Consider the following 19,875-nt stretch of genomic DNA (forward strand, 5'->3'; position numbering starts at 1 on the left):
GTATTAATACATTAAACATAGCATTTGGTGGGTAGCCATTATAGCTAAACATCTGTTCCTCCAATATTCGAAAGCTACGTCCCTGGAATAAAAATTGTTTAAAATTAAACAGTTGATCTTCTGGATACAGCAACAAGGAATGAGATGCTAGGTCTAAATTAAACTATATCATGTCTACATTTTTAGGTTTCTTAAAAACCTGACTTTTGTTTCTTCTCTTTCTTACCCTTTACTGGATAACTACTTTTTCCTCTTTTTCTTCCTCAACTTGTACTGGGTTTGGTTGAAATATCCAGTTAAATAGGGAATTGTTTAACAAGATAATATCTTTGAAGCAGTTAGTCCCAAACCTGTTGGAGATCAAGAAAAGCCACTATGACTTTGCTCTTTCAGAAAATCTTTGCAAGTTTGATAGTAAGAACTGACCGGGTATGTTAAGGGATGGGAGATTAATTGCTATTATTGGAGTGGGGTTAGTATTATATTTTCTTTTACTCTTTTCCTATTTTTGTCTGCAATCAAGTGGAAGCCTTTTTGGAACTGAGCAGCACATAAATTACAGCCGTAAATAAATATGTTCATATTTACCATGTAGGTAATCCTTGTTTTACAACCACAACTGGGACTGGGATTTCCAGAAACTGACAAAAAAGATTGCAAATTGCAATCACGTAACTAAGGGGTGCTGCCACCGATCGTAGATGTAAACCAGTTGCAGTGTGTGTGTGTGTGTGTGTGTGTGTGTGTGTGTGTGTGTGTTACATTTTATGACAGCTGGAAATGTCTTACAGGCCATAAAGCAGGGGTCCTCAAACCTGGCCACTTTAAGACTTGTGGACTTCAACTCCCAGAATGTCTGGCTGGGGAATTCTGGGGGTTGAAGTCCACAAGTCTTAAAGTGGCCAAGTTTGAGGACCCCGCCATAAAGTATCCTTTGCAAGGCCATTGTAACTCCAACAATTATAAATCAAGGATTACTTGCACTTCAGGTAAGATTTTGAAAGGTGTTCACATATTGCAACCCAATCCATATTTTCTAGGCTATTCAAAAAAGACAAAATGAATCAGCTCCTGGAATCTCCATCAATACACCTATGTTGTCTTCTTGGCAATAGTACACAAGTTCTTCAGCTTTGCCTTTTCCTGGGTTGTACAATCTGCCTTCCTAGCCTGCACCCAGAGACATCCACAGAGCAGATTGGCATCTGGGGGGTATTGAGCAAAGCGATTTGCAATGTCATAACATAAGCTCCACCCCTTTTGTACAGGTATTGCTTACCTTGCACACACATGGGAAGTTTGAGAACATTTTTTGAGAAGCAACTTTCAAACCAGAGTTCTGGGACTTTTAAATTCACACTCTTAAAAGCTGCCGAGGTTGAGAAACATTGGGCTAAACTCACCGCTGTACAGATAGTCCTCAACTTACAACAGTTCATTTGGTGACCATTTGAAGTTACAATGGTCCTGAAAAAAATGACTCACAACTAGTCCTCACACTTATGCCCACAGTCACATGATCAAAGCTCAGGTGCTTGCACCAGCATATATTTACAACAGTTGCCGCATCCTGGAATTATGTGATCACGGTATTTCCAACCTTCCCAGCTGGCTTCTGAAGTCAGTGGGGAAAGCCAGACTCACTTAACAACTGAATGACTCACTTAACTATAGTGACTTGCTTAACAACTATGCCAAAAACAGCCGTAAAATCAGGCACGATTCACTTAGAACTGCCTTGCTTAGAACAGTAATTCTAGTCTCAATTGTGGTCATATAAGTCAAGGACCACCAGTAAACCACCCACCCCTATCCCTAGCAGCAGTAATGCGACGTCTTTCCTCGCAAATTGAAATGCAGGTTCTCCTTCTGCACATCTCTGGTACTGCCAGTGCCCCACCTCTTTAATATGCAAGAAGTCTTTGGCTTCAAAGTTGATGGCAGATCCCTGCACAGGACATTCTTCATCCAATGCACCACAGTAGCTGACATTAGTACGGACAGCAAATGCAACCGGTTTGCTCTGAGGAGCAGAAGAAATCAGATATGAGTTATCAGTGCCAGGTCAGCCCCCCATGTAAAATAACACCTTAGATCAGTGTTTCTCAACCTTGACAATTTTAAGGCATGTGGACTTCAACTCCCAGAATTCCACAGCCAGCATTGCTGGCTGTGGAATTCTGGGAGTTGAAGTCCACATGCCTTAAAATTGTCAAGGTTGAGAAACACTGCCTTAGATCAAAGGTCTATCCTCCTCTTTCTTCTATTTTTGTAACCTTGATTGGCTCAAAGAACACCCAAGCACAGTTACAGGGACTCAGAAAGATAGACCGTGCCTTCAAGGGAAGACACTACCTGGTCATTGCTGATCCTTTTGGCACAACACTGCTTGGAAATTACCTATATCTAAGCAGGATTCACCTATATGTTACAGGGGTCTAAGCATAGGAGTTTAAAATTCTTCTTCAGTTTCCACTGCCTTTCTGTAATGAGATGGATACATGGACTATGTTTTTTCTAATATATCCCTAAAGCAGCGGTTCTCAACATTTGTGTGACGGCGACCCCCGTCACACAAACGTTATGCGCATGCGCGATGCGGTGCGCATGGGGGGCGCCCCCCGTGCGCGGCGTGCATGCGCAGGGCCACCCCATGCGCGGCACGCATGCGCGGTGCCGCCCCCGGAGGCGTGCTGCCGCCCCATGTGCGGCGCGCATGCGCGGTGCCGCCCCCAGAGGCGCGCCACCGCCCCCATGCGCGGCGCGCATGCACAGCGCCACCCCCCCGGAGGCATGCCGCCGCCCCCATGTGCGGCGCGCATGCGCGGCGGCGCCCCCGGAGGGGACAAAATGGCGGATCGCCGCCTTTGGCGACCCCCGAAAAGTGGTCGATCGACCCCAAATGGGGTCGCGACCCATAGGTTGAGAACCGCTGCCCTAAAGTGTGGTGGGATAGTTTCTGGGTTGTCCATCTCTCTCTCCTGCAGGAACATGCTCTGGCCATCCCAAAGTTCCATCATCCTTTTCCTGTTCCCAGAACCATGCTTTAAACTGCTTTATGACAATCCTTTTCATTGCAAACAAACAAACAAACAAACAAGGCAGGGCATATGGAATGCTGGCTGAATATTGATGGGGAAAAAGTAAAAGTGGAGAGAAGAGATGGAATGGATAGATGGAAACCTGAATAGAAAAAGGAAAGCTTTCCCTTTTAGTATATCTCCCTATCTAGTAAATGCGGAGGCCTGCAGAGAAGAAAGCTTGAGGTTCCAAAATTCTTCTCCCAGAAGCTTCCTGGTTCTTCACACCTGGTTCCCACCTCCAGTTTTGTCATTGTAGCTCGGTAGCTCAGCTATCGCAGAGGGTACTTCACTTACTATTCACAGTCCCTAAACCCAGTAGGCATTAGAAATGGGGTTTTCACATTCTCTAATGCCTTTCTAATAATTAAAAAGGCAAATGTTGAAATAATTTCCATAGTGCTACCTCCTGGCCGTGTGGCATATAGGCATGAAGACTGGAAAATTCATCCCTTTTTTCCCCCTCCCCTCAACTGTGTCCTGGAAGATGGACAAATCTCACTGGAGATAAAGAAAATGAAACTTTATTTCAAGGTTTTTTTTACATAAAAAATGTTAAGTACCAAACTGCAAACCTTCCATATAAAGTAAAATAAAAACAGAACTGCCCAGATCACAGTAATACTTGCGAAGTAGTTAATGAAGCACTCAAATGAAAATGCAAACATTCCAGATAGACCACATGTTGATACTGGCCTACTACATACAAAGAATTCTCTATCTAAAAATCATGTAACATCGCCCCGATGATAAGATTTATAATTATTACTATAAAGCACAGGAATATTCTAAAGAAAAAAATATTTTCATGTACATAGCTGAAATTCCACAACTGGTGCACCAAATTAAAGAAAATGACCTAGCACAACATACTAAAGCAGTGGTTCTCAACCTGTGGGTTGGGACCCCATTTGGGGTCGAACGACCATTTCACGGGGGTCGCCAAACAACGCAGTCCGCCATTTTTTTCCCCTTTTCCTTAGCTGTGCTACTCCCTTTTATTCTATTGGCTTTTGAAAGCCAATAGAATAGACTCTCTTGAATAGAATTTAATTCTATTGGCTTTCAAAAGCCAGTAGGAATTGTCCAGGCTGTCTCTGCCCTGCTGAGCCCACCAAAAGTCCCATTCTGCAAACGGTGCTGCATCAGTTGAGTAGTCCTCGACGTACGACCGGTTGGGGTCGCGGCATTAAAAAGGTTGAGAACCATTGTACTAAAGAGAAATAGAAATAATTTTTTAAAAGCTGTTACTTGGCTATACAGTTATCTATTTCCATACATCTGAAGCAAATGGGTCTGTGTTTCCAAATATTCATTACAAATTGCAGGAGATGGGTATCTTGTGTCTTACCCAGCCAGCTTCTTTCCCTGGACATTTTCTTCCATGTTTTAAGAAGATCAAACCACTTTCTATATAGTATTTACCAAAAGGAAGGGCTGGGTGTGTATGAGAGACAAAGAACCTTCTCTCACTCATGGGGATGTGGACCATGAGTCTATAATCTGCAATCTGACATCTTAGTAATAGTCATAATGCCATCTCTTCACAAGGCAGTTTGTAGTTTTGAAAATCTTAAAAAGTTCCCTCAAACTTGATGATATCAACTTTTGAACAAGGATGGTGCCTTTTTTGGCTACATAAGTAATTTTAGAGAACTCAGATCAGTATTGGTAGTTGCTTTTCTCCTCTCCTTATCAGGTCTCTGCACTAATTCAGGTTTTATTCCAACAATAAGTATAAATATAGCACCTGCATACACTTTAAAGATGCTGTCTTTTTCTGCAATCCTGCCGCTTCTCCTCATAGTTGTCACATGATCTCAGCTCTACTGCTTACGTTATTTTTCTTTTAACCAAATTGTAATTCAGATTCATTAGGGCTACCAGGAATTAATCTGTGCTTCCAAACAGCAGCTTCTTGCATTGCCAATAATATGCTACTGTGTAGCTGTTACAACTTCCTCTGTTTAGCTGATCCTCTGTGGCTTAAAGGAAAAATAAGGCAGAAAGAATGGGAAAACAGAGAAAGATGACAAGTGTTCTAACCAGCTGGGGAATTCCATAATTGAAGCAGAGCAACTGAACAATAAAAAACTGGACTGTTGCAGGGGCAATCATTCTCACATGATGCAACCCTCTATCTGTCCTGGAAAAAACCAAGACCCATCCATTACCTTGGCTTTTTCAAGCTGCTGCTGGGCCTGGTTCTCCACTTCGCGCTTCACACCTTCACGATCCTCCTCTAGCGACACGTCGGAGTCCAATGATGGGCGGCTAGTGTAGGAATCAGCAGAGCCCTGGGGCAAATGTAAGAAATATATATGTGTGTGTATGTGTGTAGCCCAGTGATTTAAGGCCAAGCAAAAAGAAAAACCAGAAGTGCTAGCTCTGACTTTATTGTAAGGTTACATCAGCAGAATATTGCAAGACTAAAGGGATTTCTTCCTTTTTTCCTTTCATTCTTTGGAAAACTAGGGAGAGTCCCTTCTGAAATGTTTCCCATTCTGTTCCTTCCTCTCTGGGCTAAAACTTCTTTCACACCTGGTTGTCCAGTCTGTGCCTGTCTCTCCTATCACCCAAAGTCACTCCCACATACTATTACACTATCAAGTAACACAGCTGAAGGACATCTCAGCAGTGGAGATATTTTACACTTTGAAATTAATCTCAAACCTCTGTTACTAACTCCAAGAACCAAGAGTCTCAGAACAATCATCCATAAGTTACATCCCCACTGTGATTTATGCTGCAATTTCTAATGCCAAACCTTAGAGGCTACTGGATAAATGAAGGATTTGGGTTTTGATTAGGTTATAATATTCTGGAGTGGAGTTATGGGGTTACAATTGGTCACTTGAACACCAACAAGTGATGAAAGTGATTAAAATGTTGAAATCTGCATCTATGTAAACTGGATTCACTTCAAAATACTGAAAGAAAAATATTAAATCTGAATTGCTGCAGTATGTTTCAGCATAATTTAGTATTTATTCAGTCCATGGTCTTCCACTTCATACTTATAAAGCAAATTACATATTATTTACAATACTATATGTTTAACCAGGGCATGCCAGGACCTAGCAAGTACTTTTCCTCAACATGTTAAGCTTAGAGTTAACTTTGCTTCATTTGTTGTGGGAATTTTGGGGAAATGCCATTTTTGAGAACCCAGCTTATTTAATTAGTTCAGGGGTCTTCAAACTTGGCCCTTTTGTGATTTGTGGACTTCAATTCCCAGAATTCCTCAGGCAGAGTGCCTGGTTGAGGAATTCTGGGAGTCATAAAAGGGCCACGTTTGAAGACCCTCAGCATTATTTCATGCTTTAGTATATAGTATAAATACAGAAAACTTGTTAACACAGCAACAAAGTTAAATATATAGTATGAATACTGTGTTTCCTCAAGGTTTCATTCCCAGATAAAAAGAAGGCACTTTTGTATGTTTAGAACAGGCCTCTCTTCATACTAAAGTTTATTGTCAAAAAACATTCCATCTTCTATAATATAGAAAGCATTGGAGGCCTTTCCTCTGGGATATACTTACTACAGGTAGTCCTCGAGTTACAACAGTTCATTCAGTGACCATTTGAAATTACAAAGGTACTGAAAAAAGTGACTTATGACCATTTTTCACACTTACGACTCATGTAGCATCCCCACGGTCATATGAAAAAATTCAGAGACTTAGAAACTGACTCACAGTTATGACGGTTGCAGTGTCCCAGGGTCATGTAATCCCCTTTTACGACTTTCTGACAAGCTGGTCAATGGGGAAGCCAGTTTCACTTAACAGCCATGTTACTAACTTAACAAGTGCAAGACTGGTAGTCCTCGACTTACGACCACAATTGAGCCCAAAATTTCTATTGCTAAGTGAGACATTTCAGTGAGTTTTGCCCCATTTTACAACCTTTCTTGGCACAGTTGTTACATGAATCATTGCAGTTGATAAGTTAGTAACCCGGTTGTTAAGTGAATCTGGCTTCCCCACTGACTTTGCTTGTCAGAAGGTTGCAAAAGGGGATCACATGACCCTGGGACACAGCAACGGTCATAAGTATGAACCAGTTACCAAGCATCTGAATTTTGATCACAGGATCATGGGGATGCTGCAAAGGTCATGACTGTGAAAAATGGTCATAAGACACATTTTGCAGTGCCATTGTAACTTTGAATGGTCAATAAATGAACAGTTGTAAGTGGACAACTTAATTCACTTAACAACTGTGGCAAGAAAAGCTATAAAATGGGGCAAAATTCACTTAATAACTGTCTCACCTAGCAACAGAAATTTTGGGCTGAATTGTGGTTATAAGTCAAGAAGTACCTGTACTATCTTTGTCCTATGCTGGCTTCTGATGATGATGATAATGATGATGATGTTGGAAGGGACCTTAGAGGTTTTCTAGTCCAACCCCTTGCTCAGGCAGGAAACCCTATACCATTTCAGACAAATGGCTGTCCAGTCTCTTCTTAAAGACTTCCAGTGTTGGAGCATTCACAGCTTCTGGAGGCAGGTTGTTCCACTGGTTAATTGTTCTAACTGTCAGGAAGTTTCTCCTTAGTTCCAGGTTGCTTCTCCCCTTGATTAGTTTCCACCCGTTGCTTCTTGTCCTGCCTTCAGGTGCTTTGGAGAATAGCTTGACTCCCTCTTCTTTGTGGCATCCCCTGAGATATTGGAACACTGCTATCATGTCCCCACTTGTCCTTCTCTTTGTTAAACTAGACATACCCAATTCAGCAACCGTTCTTTATAGCTCTTCTCTGTACTCTTTCTAGAGTCTCAACATAACCTTACTTTTTTCACCATTGAATTTCATTTTGTTAGATAGCGCCCAATGTTCAAGTCTGTCAAGATCTTCCTGTATCTTAAGCCTATCTTGTGGAATGTTGGTTATTCCTGCCAGCTTGGTGTCGTCTGCAAATTTGATGAGTTCCCCATCTATCCCCTCATCCAAATCATTGATGAAGATGTTGAAGAGCACTGGGCCCAGAGCAGAGCCTTTGGGCACCCCACTACACACTTCCCTCCATGTAGATCCAGTTCCATTTAGGACCACACGCTGAGTACAGTTGGTCAGCCAGCTATGAATCCATCTGGTGGTGATGCTGTCTAATCCACATTTTTCTATCTTATCAAACTCTCTCTATGGCAATGTCATTTCCCCCCTTTTATATTGACCCAAATGCATTCAAGACAGTTTTCATCATTGTTGTGCTCTATTTCTGTAGAGATGTAGTTATTTCTTATATAAAGAGCAACTTCACCACCTCTTTTATGTGGTCTGTTTCTTTTAAATAATTTAAATTTAAACTGGAGATTTTTAAGAAGAGGCTAGACAGTCACTTGCCTGAGATGGTATAGGTTTTCCTGATTGAGCAAGGGGCTGGACTAGAAGACCTCCAAGGTCCCTTCCAGCTCTATTCTATTCTAAATCCCTCTAGCTGTATGTTCCATTTGTGGGTTTCATCCCACCAAGTTTCCGTAATGGCAACAATATCATATCTGTCCTCATTTACCTGAATTTCTAATTCACCCTGTTTATTACTCATACTCTGTGCGTTAGTGTATAGACATTTGAGTCCTTTATGACTGACCTTGTGTTTACTTTCTACATAGCCTGTGTGGTGCCTGAGTTCCCCTATTTCCTTACCACCTATTTGATTAGTGCACTGGGGCACTCACTTGATTTTGCTTGACAGCAAGGTTGATATTCTTATCCACACACACATCTATGTATGTTGTATATACTGCACTCAAGAAGATCAATACTTAAACATGGTATGCCTGCAGTGAGACAGACCCCCATATTTAGATTATTTTGTCCCATTTGTTTCAGGTGCCTCCTCACCCCTCCCTGACCATTTTACTCAGAGTCAGATTGGCTCTTAGGAGAAAACAGACTCACTCCTACCCTATAATAAAGCAGCGACTTGCAAGTGATATAGTTATATTTGTGGAACGGCTACAGTCAAACCCATTTGCAGCCACATTCACCATGGCTGCCTTGAATGGAAAGCCTGCAATTGTCTCAGATGTCAGTACTAACAATACTGAAGGCAAAATAAGACAGAGAAAGGGAGAAACATTAAAGTCAAGTAATTTATCTTGTGGTGTAACATTGCATACAACCCCTGGAATAGTGTAGTAATTGCTGGATTGGTACAGCTTTATTCCTATTCTATTTTGTAACTGGAGTGACTGAAGTTTTTCTCAGCCAGCACAAGAACAGCTCAACCTTCTGTGTTGATGTGGACCAAGGAGGCTTCTGTTACACACAAACAAAATGCTAGGACCAAAATACTCAGAAGTCCTAATTCAATATGCCCCAAAGACTGACTCAACAGTGGCCTCCATGCCCTCCATTCTTTTGATTTGCAATCAGTATATAACAGTATTGGCTTGCCTTCTATGAACGTTATGTAAAGGATTGCTAAAGTAATCTGGATGAAACACTTTGAACACTTGAAGGATCCACTAGGACTAGGTAAAGTAAAGATAAAGGTTTCCCTATCAGTCATGTCCGACTCTATGGAACGGTGTTTATCTCAGCCGTTTCTTAGCCAAGGGAGGCAGCGTTGTCCGAAGACATTTTTTGTGGTTATGTGGCTAGCATGGCTACATGCCAAAGGGGTACAGAACACTGTTACATTCCCACTGAAGTTGTACCTATTTATCTACTTGTATTTGCATGCTTTTGAACTGCTAGATGGGCAAGAGCTGAGGCAAGGAACGGGAGCTCACCCTATTGCACGGAGCTCAGGTCTCGAATCTGGGCTGTCAGCTCTCTAGCTGACAAGCTCAGCATTAAATTCTGTCCGTGATTTTATTAATTTGCTAACAATCATGTTCCTATGATTAAACAGCTAATCTTTCCACCATACTACAGCATTTGGGTATTATTAAAGCATTCTCTATCTACAAAATCCTCCTCAAAACCTATTTGCCCCCATCCCACCATTTGGCCAAGCCCCAGACTCCAGTTTGTTTATTTATTTATTTATGAGACTTATATACCGCTTTAAGTGCAAGCACTCTCTAAGCAGTGTACACCAGTAAGCAATGTATATATATATTTACATTGCCCCCAACAATCTGGGTCCTCATTTTACCTACCCGGGAAGGATGGAAGGCTGAGTCAACCTTGAGCCGGTGAGATTTGAACCGCTGACCTGCTGAACACAGTCAGCTAAAGTGGCCTGCAGTACTGCACTCTAACTGCTGCGCCACCTCGGCTCTTTTATGACAGTTCCCACATTAATTCATGTAACACCCTATGCTAATTACAACAACTTCATTCCTCACAACCCTTCAGTTTCCTTTCCCTTCTAAGGGTAATCTCTCTTTTGTGGAGTTTTCCTTTCTTACAGGAAAGGAGTCAGCGAGTATTTATAAATGAAATTTTTGACCTATAGGTGTATGTTAAACCAACAAAAATGCCAAGGATCCACTTGGACAGATTTTTTTTTGTAAGCGCCACTTATCAGGGGGATCAGATTTAAGGAGTGTTTGCTGATCTTGAAAGTCAGGAGTGTTTTTGCAATAGATGAATTTGAGACCAGACACCAACGGTGAGGCCACCAGGAAAAACTTTACAATTGGCATCCCAAAATTCTATCTGACAACATTAATAAACCATGCATATGGGATATTTAAAATATTCAAAGCATTTGAAAAATAGTAGTAATAATTTATAGGGCCATTTTAAAATACTCAAAGCATCTTAAAGGATATACTTTATTTCAATAATGAACTGGGCTGTAAATGGAACATATGTTTTGGAAATATGCTCTGGTTTAATGGATGTATTTTATTTTTTTTAAAAAGTAGAGAACTTGGAGCCTTCTAGTTATTGTAGGATTCCATGTCTCAACAGCCTCAACCAGACTACAATAACCAGACAGTAACAAAAACAACAAACCACAAGTTGCTAGAAGCTTCCTGGTCTCTGTAAGGAACTCCAAGTTTCAAAAAAAGTTGAGAAAAGAAAACATATAATTTGCAAATGTTACAACAAATCCTATAGCAAAGAAGGCAGATGCCAGTACTTATTGTTTGGGGCATCTTATTTAAAGATGATCAAAATTGTCATATGTCAAGGCAGCTGAGTATCATGAAGGCAGGCAGTTTACCTTACTACAGTGAGTGGATACATAGTCTGGTGATCATACTGTATTTGTATTCCCACCCAATGAAGGAAATATTTGCTTATGGACATTTATGCTTCAGGTCCAAAGAAGCTTGCTGTGTTGGGGAAAGATCATTTTTTACTCCCCTTCAGCAACAAAATGCTTCTGCCCACCATGTTTTGCAAAGGCTTGATAAAAGCCTATTTTGGAATGCTGTAGGACATAGTAGAGTGCTCCTGTTTCCTTTGGTTCCTCACCGTCTCTGTCAGTATGCTTTTTCCTTTTTTCACAAGCGTCTGCTCAATCTCTGTTTGTGCAAATATAGCGTGGTGAAGACCCAGAACTGTTTTTTCCCCCAAAATTATCTTTTTCTTCCCCACTGGATATTCTGTCACTTGGACATATGGAGAATGTGAAAATTCAAAAAGCCCTATTCTCCAAGGCACTTGAAGGCAGGACAAGAATCAATGGATGGAAACTAATCAAGGAGAGAAGCAACCTAGAACTGAGGAGAAATTTCCTGACAGTGAGAACAATTAATCAGAGGAACTTGCCTTCAGAAGTTGTGGATACTCCAACACTGGACATTTTTAGGCATTTAAGCTAGTTATTGAATCCATCTTCTTTCTGCTTTGCATAAAGTGCTTGATACAATGCATTAAAACACACTAAGTCTTAATTATATGGACAAACAACCAAGGTTAAGGCTAATCAAACTTAACATGTTGTGTGAATGCATCTCTTGGAGCTTTACCCAATCTTGTTTGTTGCAAACAAGACCTTAATGGGAATAACCAGCCTCCTTTTCATATGTTCAGGTCTGGCCATCAGCACAGCAAAGGAGGAGGAGGAAACGATGAGTTGAAAATAATTCCTTAAAAACAAAGTTGTGCTGAAGCTGTCCTTACCTTCCCACAAGTGGTCCATGTACAGCCCCTGTTGAATTTCATTAACTCTTATCTAGTTAATTGATAGATTCTTGTGTATAGGCATGACCAATAAATCAGCTTAACTGGAACTTAACAGCATGTCCTGAATAACAGAATAACAGAGTTGGAAGGGACCTTTGATGCCTTCTAGTCCAAACCCCTGCTCAAGAAGGAGACCCTATACCATTTCAGACAAATGGTTGTCCAATCTGTTCTTTAAAACTTCTAGTGTTGGAGCATCCACAGCTTCTGGAGGCAAGTTCCACTGATTAATTGTTCTAACTACCAGGAAATCTCTCCTTAGTTCTAGGTTGCTTCTCTCTTGATTAGTTTCCATCCTTTGAATCTTGTCCTGCCTTCAGGTGCCTGGGAAAATAGGTCGACTGCCTTCTCTTTGTGGCAGCCCCTTAGATATTGGAACACTGCTGTCATGTCACCCCCCAGTCCTTCTTTTCAGAGAATGAGACATATCCAATTCCAGCAACTGTTCTTTATATGTTTTAGCCTTCAGTCCATGCTCATAATGTTGGGTGGCTGGGATAATTCTCAGGGCTTCCATAGCAAGCATGGTCAGAAGCTTGCTCTTCCCTGTTTCTGGAAACTTAGTTCTTGAACTTCAAAGAGTCCCCTGAAAGCCTGTGCTCAGAATTAAGGATGTTTTCTCCTTCTAGAGGTGCCTTTAGATTTAAAAGCCCCCAATCTAAAATCTTTAATGCCCATACCTATGCAGTAACAGGAGAGAAGGGTTAACTCTGGTTCCAGTTGTGTTGTCAGGACTGCAACTACGAGCAACCCTAAGAAAACAGTGAATGTGGGCCAAAGAGCTTAAAAGGCACGCTATCAAAGAGATGCAAACTCTTTTTCTCTCCTTTTATCTTGCCACTTAGCTGAGCTTTATTTTGTTTTCCACTGTCTTGACAATCCTTAGATTCACCATCACTCATATTATGTATAAAATGAAAGGAAGATTCCTTATTTTGAAGGCAAATGCAAATGGCAGCCAACCACCTGCTTTCTCCAGAGAATACTAAAAGCAAATACTATAAATGAGGGGTTATGGATTACAACAAGGAACAGAAACTGAGAAGGCAGGATTGGGCTCTTTTTTAATCTATGGGTTTGTTTTTTTCCTGAGCACTGATATTTGGACAGGAGGAGACAAACACAGGAAGATAACAAACCATTTTCAAAGTATTCATATCCAGAGTCATGAACTTGGCCCATCTTCTGCTCCTGTACCAGCCATTTTATTTAATTTACCATTACACTTGGTACATTCAAAATGACAGGAGGAACGGCTGTGATTGTGATCCAAGGCACTCAAATTCAATTTATCATCAGGGCTGTTTGTCCTGTTTCTGGCTCAACTCCTCAAACAAGAACACAGTACACATTTGGCTAGTGTAGTGGATCCAGAAATCTTCGCAAATTAAGGGTCTTCCAGGTTTTAACGTACTCCCAATTACCAGAGAAACCAGGATCGATGGAAAGCAAGATAAGAATATGGGTCTATTACTGAAAACTCCCACTGAACTACCAATCCAGTCCCAGGGCCTGAAAGGGTTTTTGGGTCCAGTCATTCTTTCTCAGCCTAATTTGCCCTGCAATATTGGGATTCTGCAAGATCAAAGAAGCAGAAGAAAATCATATAGTCTGCCTTCAGCTTTTTGGAGGAAACCCAAAGGTGTGGTTTTTTTTTCAAAAGGCAATTGGATTCTCTTTGTTTTTCCTTGAAGACATTTCGCTTCTCATCTAAGAAGCTTTTTTAGCAGTTCTGTAGAAAAAACATCTTCAGGAAAAAATGAAGAAAATCCAATTGCCTTTTGAAAAAGCATCTTTGGGACAACCAGGACCTGCATGACTGAGAATCTCCACAGACATTTACTTGCAGGTGTTTCATTACCCAAACCAGGTAAAATCTACGTAACTAACTAGGTAACACTAACCAGGTAAAATCTACGTAACTAACTAGGTAACACTAACACTGAAGTTATGTAGTTTGGGCAATGAAACATCTGCAAGAAAACAACCGAGCTCAGCAAAAATCTAAATCTTATTTGAGTGGCATATAAGCACTATACACAATCATCATAAACCTAATAACAAAACTTATACAATCAACAAGTTTATAAAGAGAATAAACAGAATGCCAAAATTTCTGAGAACTTAGAAACCTGACATTAGCATTTAGGAGTTCTTTTCTCTAATAATATGGTGCCTCTCAGATGTTTTGTGTTTTTTTTTTTTTACTATAGTTCCCATGATCTCTGACTCATGGTCTTGCTGCTTAGAATTTACAACAGTTGCACCCCAAAATATCTGGCAGAAACCACGATACCTTTAGAGAAGGAAAAGGGGATGACCCTCAATTGTCTTTTGACCTTGCATCATCTGCCCAGTTTCTATCTAAAAAAAAAAAAAGACACCCCCCTTCCATTTCTCTCTTTTTCTTTAGATGGATCACAATCAAGGGGAAGAAGGGAAATAATAACTCAATACAATCTTCAGAAACAGTTTTTGATTTCGACAAGACTTCTTAAAAATGGAAAGTGGGGGTGGGGGAGAAGAGAACTCACCCTCTGAATGTGCAGGGCATCTTTCCCTTCCCTCCAGCTCAGGCAGAGCCTTTGGGAAATGCCACAGCCCCCCCACGACCCAGTTCCGGACCCAGTTCCGTCATGCCATCTGATCATCCACCTCCCCCACTGGCTCCCACCCACACATCTGAAAGCAAAGCAGATGTGCCTACTGTGGCTGCCTGACCCCAACCTAGCAGGCAGGAAGCCCCAGACCTGGAGATGACAAGAAGTGCCCTGGCCCCCTGCAGGAAACCCCAAATCCTGAAGGCTCCCCTGGTGACTGACACTGCTGAACTGGCATATTGGTTGAGACTTCCCTGGGAATCTCTCTCCCCCTCCTATTGTTGTTCCCAAATAACCTCTCTTCTTAACCATATCTATCATTCGCGCACTCCCAGCCAGGATTTCCGAAGCTACTGCTTAAGCTCCCTCTTTCAGAAAGGGATTGTCTTAAGGGAGCCACTTGAGCAACAACGCATGCTTCCCCAAAACAGGGTAAAAGAACCTCAACTGGGATGCCTATTTATATGGACTACGCTACCTCCCCTTCTGCTCTCAGCTTTAGAAAGGCATAAAGCACCTCCTTCACAAAGGTAGGATGTAGAAAATGTCCGAATGGGAATAGGTGGGATCTATTCAATGTCTGCCACTCTTCTGAAAGGACTGGAGTATATACTGTACATTAGGCTCACCAGCCAGCAGGTGGAGCTGTTTGGAGGGAGCTGTTAATGCACTGGAATCTCCAAATGGCTCATCTACCCACAGATCCCTCTTCTGCTCCTTGAGGAAGACTTTGAGACCAAAGCTATGGTATCTACCAGCCTTGTTCCAACCGAGGAATGCAATCTCTTCAGTCCCCATCCATTTCACAGGGATTCTTCACCACAGATCTCTCCATTATAAGATATTGTCCCTTGATTTGGGAAGCCAGTCAATATTATCCCAATAAATAAGGAAACACTGCTTCTCCTCCCAGATGCCCATTTAACCCAATCCCCTGCAACTGTGCAATGAACTGATGGCAAAGCCTGGCACCCCCGAGGTTGCTCAGCCCCAACTTTCCAACAGTCCTTCTCGATTACCCCAGAGATCATCACCCCCCCCCCAAACAATCAACTAGGAAGTGGTCAGGAAGTGGGTGTCTCCTAGCTTAAAATAGACCCTTTCTCTCAGCCTGTCGACTCACCACTTCAGAGTCTTCGAATCCATGGAGATAGGAGTCGTCATACATGAGGGAAGGAAAGAATCGTTGAGGAAGCCAAGCCAAGAGGGAAGAAAAATAGGAGCTCTTCCAAATGGACAGTGGTCTACTGCCGTGCCCCCTGCCCTAGCTGGGTTGGGGGCAGCAGGTGGCACACAGTGGTAAAGCAATTCAGCCTGCTATCGATCTGATTCCCCACCCTGGATGCTCTCATTCTCAGCTGAGCAGCAACAGCAAAAACAATAGCGCCCACCCACCAGCCCTCCCTTGGGGGCAGGCACAGAGACAGGCAAGTAAGGAGGGAGGCGAGGCAGGCAGTGGCATCTGGACAGTGCAGCTCTATCTGCACCTCCTTATAGCGACACGGAAGATGTAGGATTGGGGTGCCAGGGGACATGAAGCAGCAGGACACAACAAGGGAAGAACTGGTCATCAAGAGAGTTCTTGGAAGTGTGGAACAACCCCACCGGATGGGAGGAGAACAAGAAGTATAACCACACTTTCCAACCAACGCATCCCCCATTAGACGGCTTCCCAAGAGTTAAGTGAGATGCAGGAAAGCCTACTGAGACATCCAACCTGCGGATGGGTGGTGACCTCTCATTGAGTTACCTGCCACGAAAATGCAAGGTGGGCTGGAATGGGCATAGCAACATGGGACAAGCAAAGTCACATGGACAAGGAATCACAGAGGGCTATCCTTCGATCATACACCAGTTTCCTTCATACCAGCTTTTACCCAGGTACCAAAAATCCTAATTTCCTGCACACTAGTCCTCGTGCCAAGACAGTCTTTTCTGTAACCTCTCACAATCTTGAGAGGCATTCTTGGACAGATGCCTTGATTCATACTTCACCAACCTACTTTTTCTCCCTCGCTGCGTTGGAGAACTTCTGCCATTCCCTAGGCGATGGGAGCTATAGTCCAGTACTTCTGTACAACCCATTCTACTTTTGCTGAGGTCTTCAACTTTGCGTGCACATGCCCCAGATCCAACCAAATTTCCATCCTTACCTACGTCTGACCCTACCAACTCTGGGATAGATGATGCCTACCCACCTGCACTGGGCTGACAGAAATGAACAGGGAGGGGAGGACTTTGCAAGAAGTGAGCCAGATGGGGATTTTCCCCCTGCAATCCCCCAGGCGCTGGTTCCATCTGCCTCTCTTACTTCAGTGCCAGAGCTGCTAGCACAATCTAATCTCCGCCCCACGCTTATTTCCCACCCAAAGTTGGGGAGCTGTCCAATATATTTGGCGGAGGAGGGGTTAACACCAGCTTTTGCAAAAACCAGACCCAATCTCATCATCTCTTCACACTGTTTTCTAATAGGAATTTTCACTCTATTCCCGGCTGAGATGTTAAAAAAAAAAACATCATCGGAATGCCGGAAAGGGGAACCATGACCGTAAGAAGAAACAAGCAAACAAACAAACAAAAAACACCCAGTCCCTCTTTTCCTGCTCCCCGACGTCTCCTGTCCATAATTCTACCAGGCAAAGGCTCCGGTTCTGCCAGGAGTTGCATTCAGGGCGGGCGGGGAATCTGGGAAGAGAGCTAGGAAAGAGCGCCCGGGCTGGTCCTGGTGCTTAGCAGCAGGAGAGAACGGAGCAGGGAGGCAGTCAGGGAGGAGGAGGAGGAGAAGAAGGTAAGAGGGTTGGAGAACAGCGTGGTGATAGGCGATGGCAACGGCGGCGGCGGCGGCGGCGGCGGCGCGGTGCCTGTTAAGTTACCTCGTTGAGCAGGAAGGTAGCGCTGGAGTCAGAAAAAGACATAGACAGACGGGGAGGGAGCCGGCCAGCCGGCGAGGCCCGGAGTGCGGTGCCAGCTGGGAAAGAAGGAAGGAGGGAGGGAGGCGCCCCCCGCCCCCGCTGCTTTCCCCGCCGCGCCGCTCCCAAGCGCCTTCCTCGCCCTCGCCTTCTTCTCTCGTTCTCCTTCTCCAGGTCCAGCGCCGCGCGCGCCGCCGCCGCGCATCCCTCTCCGCCCCTTTTCGCTTCCCCCTCCTCCCGTTACGCGCCGCTCGGAGAATGGGGGACGTGCCAAGCGCTAAATAATCACATTACTCGGGGAGGGGGAGGGGCAGGGGTGCGCCCAACCGAGCCCGTGAGCTCACTTCGCGCGGCGGCGGCGGAGGCGGCCGGCTTCCTCGCTCTCCCAGCCCCACGCCTTTTCCCGCCGTCTTCCCCACCGCCGCCACGTCTTCGCAAAACACCTCAGCCGGGACTGTCGGGAGAAGCTGCAGTTGACTCTTCGGGCGGCTTCTTCTTTCGCCGTGCTTCCCAGATGCTCATCCAGTAGAAATAGTGAGAGGGCGGGCACCTTACCAACCGGGAGACAAGATTGTGGCGGCACAAGCGGCTCACCCACCCTCCTTTCATTCCTCCCTCCTCCCTCCCCCTCGCTCCGATCCCCGACGCATTTTCTCAGGCATCGGGTTGGTCTGGGATCCCTGGAGCTCAACCAACTTGGACTTCCAGGGATCCAGAAAATCTTAGGCGGGGATAAAATAAGATGCCATTTACTGAAAGTAAGTGCAGAGGGGTATGTATGTCCACTGAATGACTGCTAAGAATCTCCACATGATAGGGAATGGGGGAAAGCTGCTCCCGTTAGTCAGAGAAATACATTTTCAGATTACTTGGACCTGCCGGAGAGTTTTCCCTTTCCACCCCCCCCCCCCGAAGTAATGATGTTTTCTTTTCTGAATCCTGCTTTGGACCGGTAAAGTGATCACTCTGAAATGTCCCGTATAATTCTCTCCTTCCTGAGTTCCTTCGGTGCCCATTCCTTCAACCTCTTTTCTGCCAGTCTCCCGCTCCTTTTGTTGGCCTGTCTCAGAAGCTGGTTTGAAAATCAGGTGGGATTTTTGACACCGGTTTGGAATGAACAGCTAGATTGGAGAAAGATGGACAGGAATAGGAGGCATCATACTCCTGATTCTCTTGAGAGAGGAGCAGATGTGAGACAAGTGAATCTAAGTGGAAAGCATAGCTATACAAGCAAAGTCTCTATAGTACTGTTTCCTTTTGGGGGAGGGGGGAGAGAAGGAAGCAATTAGCTTTGTCACTACCCTGGCACAATCTGAAGGGGGAAAAAGAAAGATGCAAAAACAACTGTTCTGATCTTCTGCCCTTTGAGTCTTGTGGGGCTACAACTATCCCCATCTGCATGGCTGTGGCTGGGAGTGAAGGGACAACACATCTGGAGGTGACACAAGTGGCAAGGAGGCTAGATGTTCCAGACTTGTGGGAGGGCAATAATGCCAGAAGCTGGAACATGAGTGGCAGACAAAGAATTTAGCAGTTTCGGCATTTTGTGCAGCTAAACTGTTGAATTCATGGGGAGCTCTTCCCTCAAATGACTTCATTTGAAAAAGAGCATTGCAATAGATAAGCCTTGGATGTTGTCCTGGCAAACAAACTGGAAAGGCAGAGCATCTGTTTGGGTTCTCTGCTGCTGAAGAAGCTGTGAGCCACAGTGGTAGCCAAGGCCATCTGCCTGCTTGAATCTGCCAGTTACCTCAGGGCCCAGTTCATTCTGCCTCTCTTGAATTCTTTTCTCAGGGTTTGGGTTTCCAGTCTACACACACACACACACTCCCCAGCCCCAACCCAGGCTCTGGATTATTCCTTCCAGTCTTCCTCCTCATTTCCAATTCAACCCAAGAGACCATGGCACATTGCCTCGTTGAGCAGAAAGATGCTGGATATGGAGAGATGCAGAAGTGGCTGCCTCTTTGCTGGATGAAAACAACACTGATTGCTGCACCCCCACCTCTAACTTCCTCATAAATTCAACCTAGTAGTTCATAAGGCAGGTGTGAAATCCAGTTCACAGGGACTATTATGCGACAGGGAGGGTGCAGTTTCCAAAAATCAGGGCCACTAACAAATTGTGTACCTGGCTGCCAGGAAGAATATGGCCAGCTGCAAAAACCTATTTACTAGAAGACAA

General features: G+C 43.8%; 1 protein-coding gene across 1 annotated transcript in view; it reads right to left on the bottom strand.

Annotated features, from left to right (window-relative positions):
• CACNB3 (calcium voltage-gated channel auxiliary subunit beta 3) overlaps positions 1 to 17,901 on the bottom strand; it is a 39,000-nt gene extending 21,099 nt beyond the window's left edge. The window contains exons 1-3 of the mRNA XM_039330571.1: positions 17,655 to 17,901; positions 5,255 to 5,377; positions 1,901 to 2,023 (exon numbers count right to left, since the gene is read on the bottom strand). Coding sequence (XP_039186505.1) covers positions 1,901 to 2,023; positions 5,255 to 5,377; positions 17,655 to 17,696 — 288 coding nt within the window. The 5' untranslated portion in view covers positions 17,697 to 17,901. The remainder of the gene's footprint in view (positions 1 to 1,900; positions 2,024 to 5,254; positions 5,378 to 17,654) is intronic.
• Positions 17,902 to 19,875: the final 1,974 nt, after the last annotated feature.

This window comes from Crotalus tigris, unplaced genomic scaffold, assembly GCF_016545835.1.
Source record: "Crotalus tigris isolate CLP2741 ecotype Arizona unplaced genomic scaffold, ASM1654583v1 scf7180000024429.2167931701:2281839, whole genome shotgun sequence".
NCBI classification, from domain to species: domain Eukaryota; kingdom Metazoa; phylum Chordata; class Lepidosauria; order Squamata; family Viperidae; genus Crotalus; species Crotalus tigris.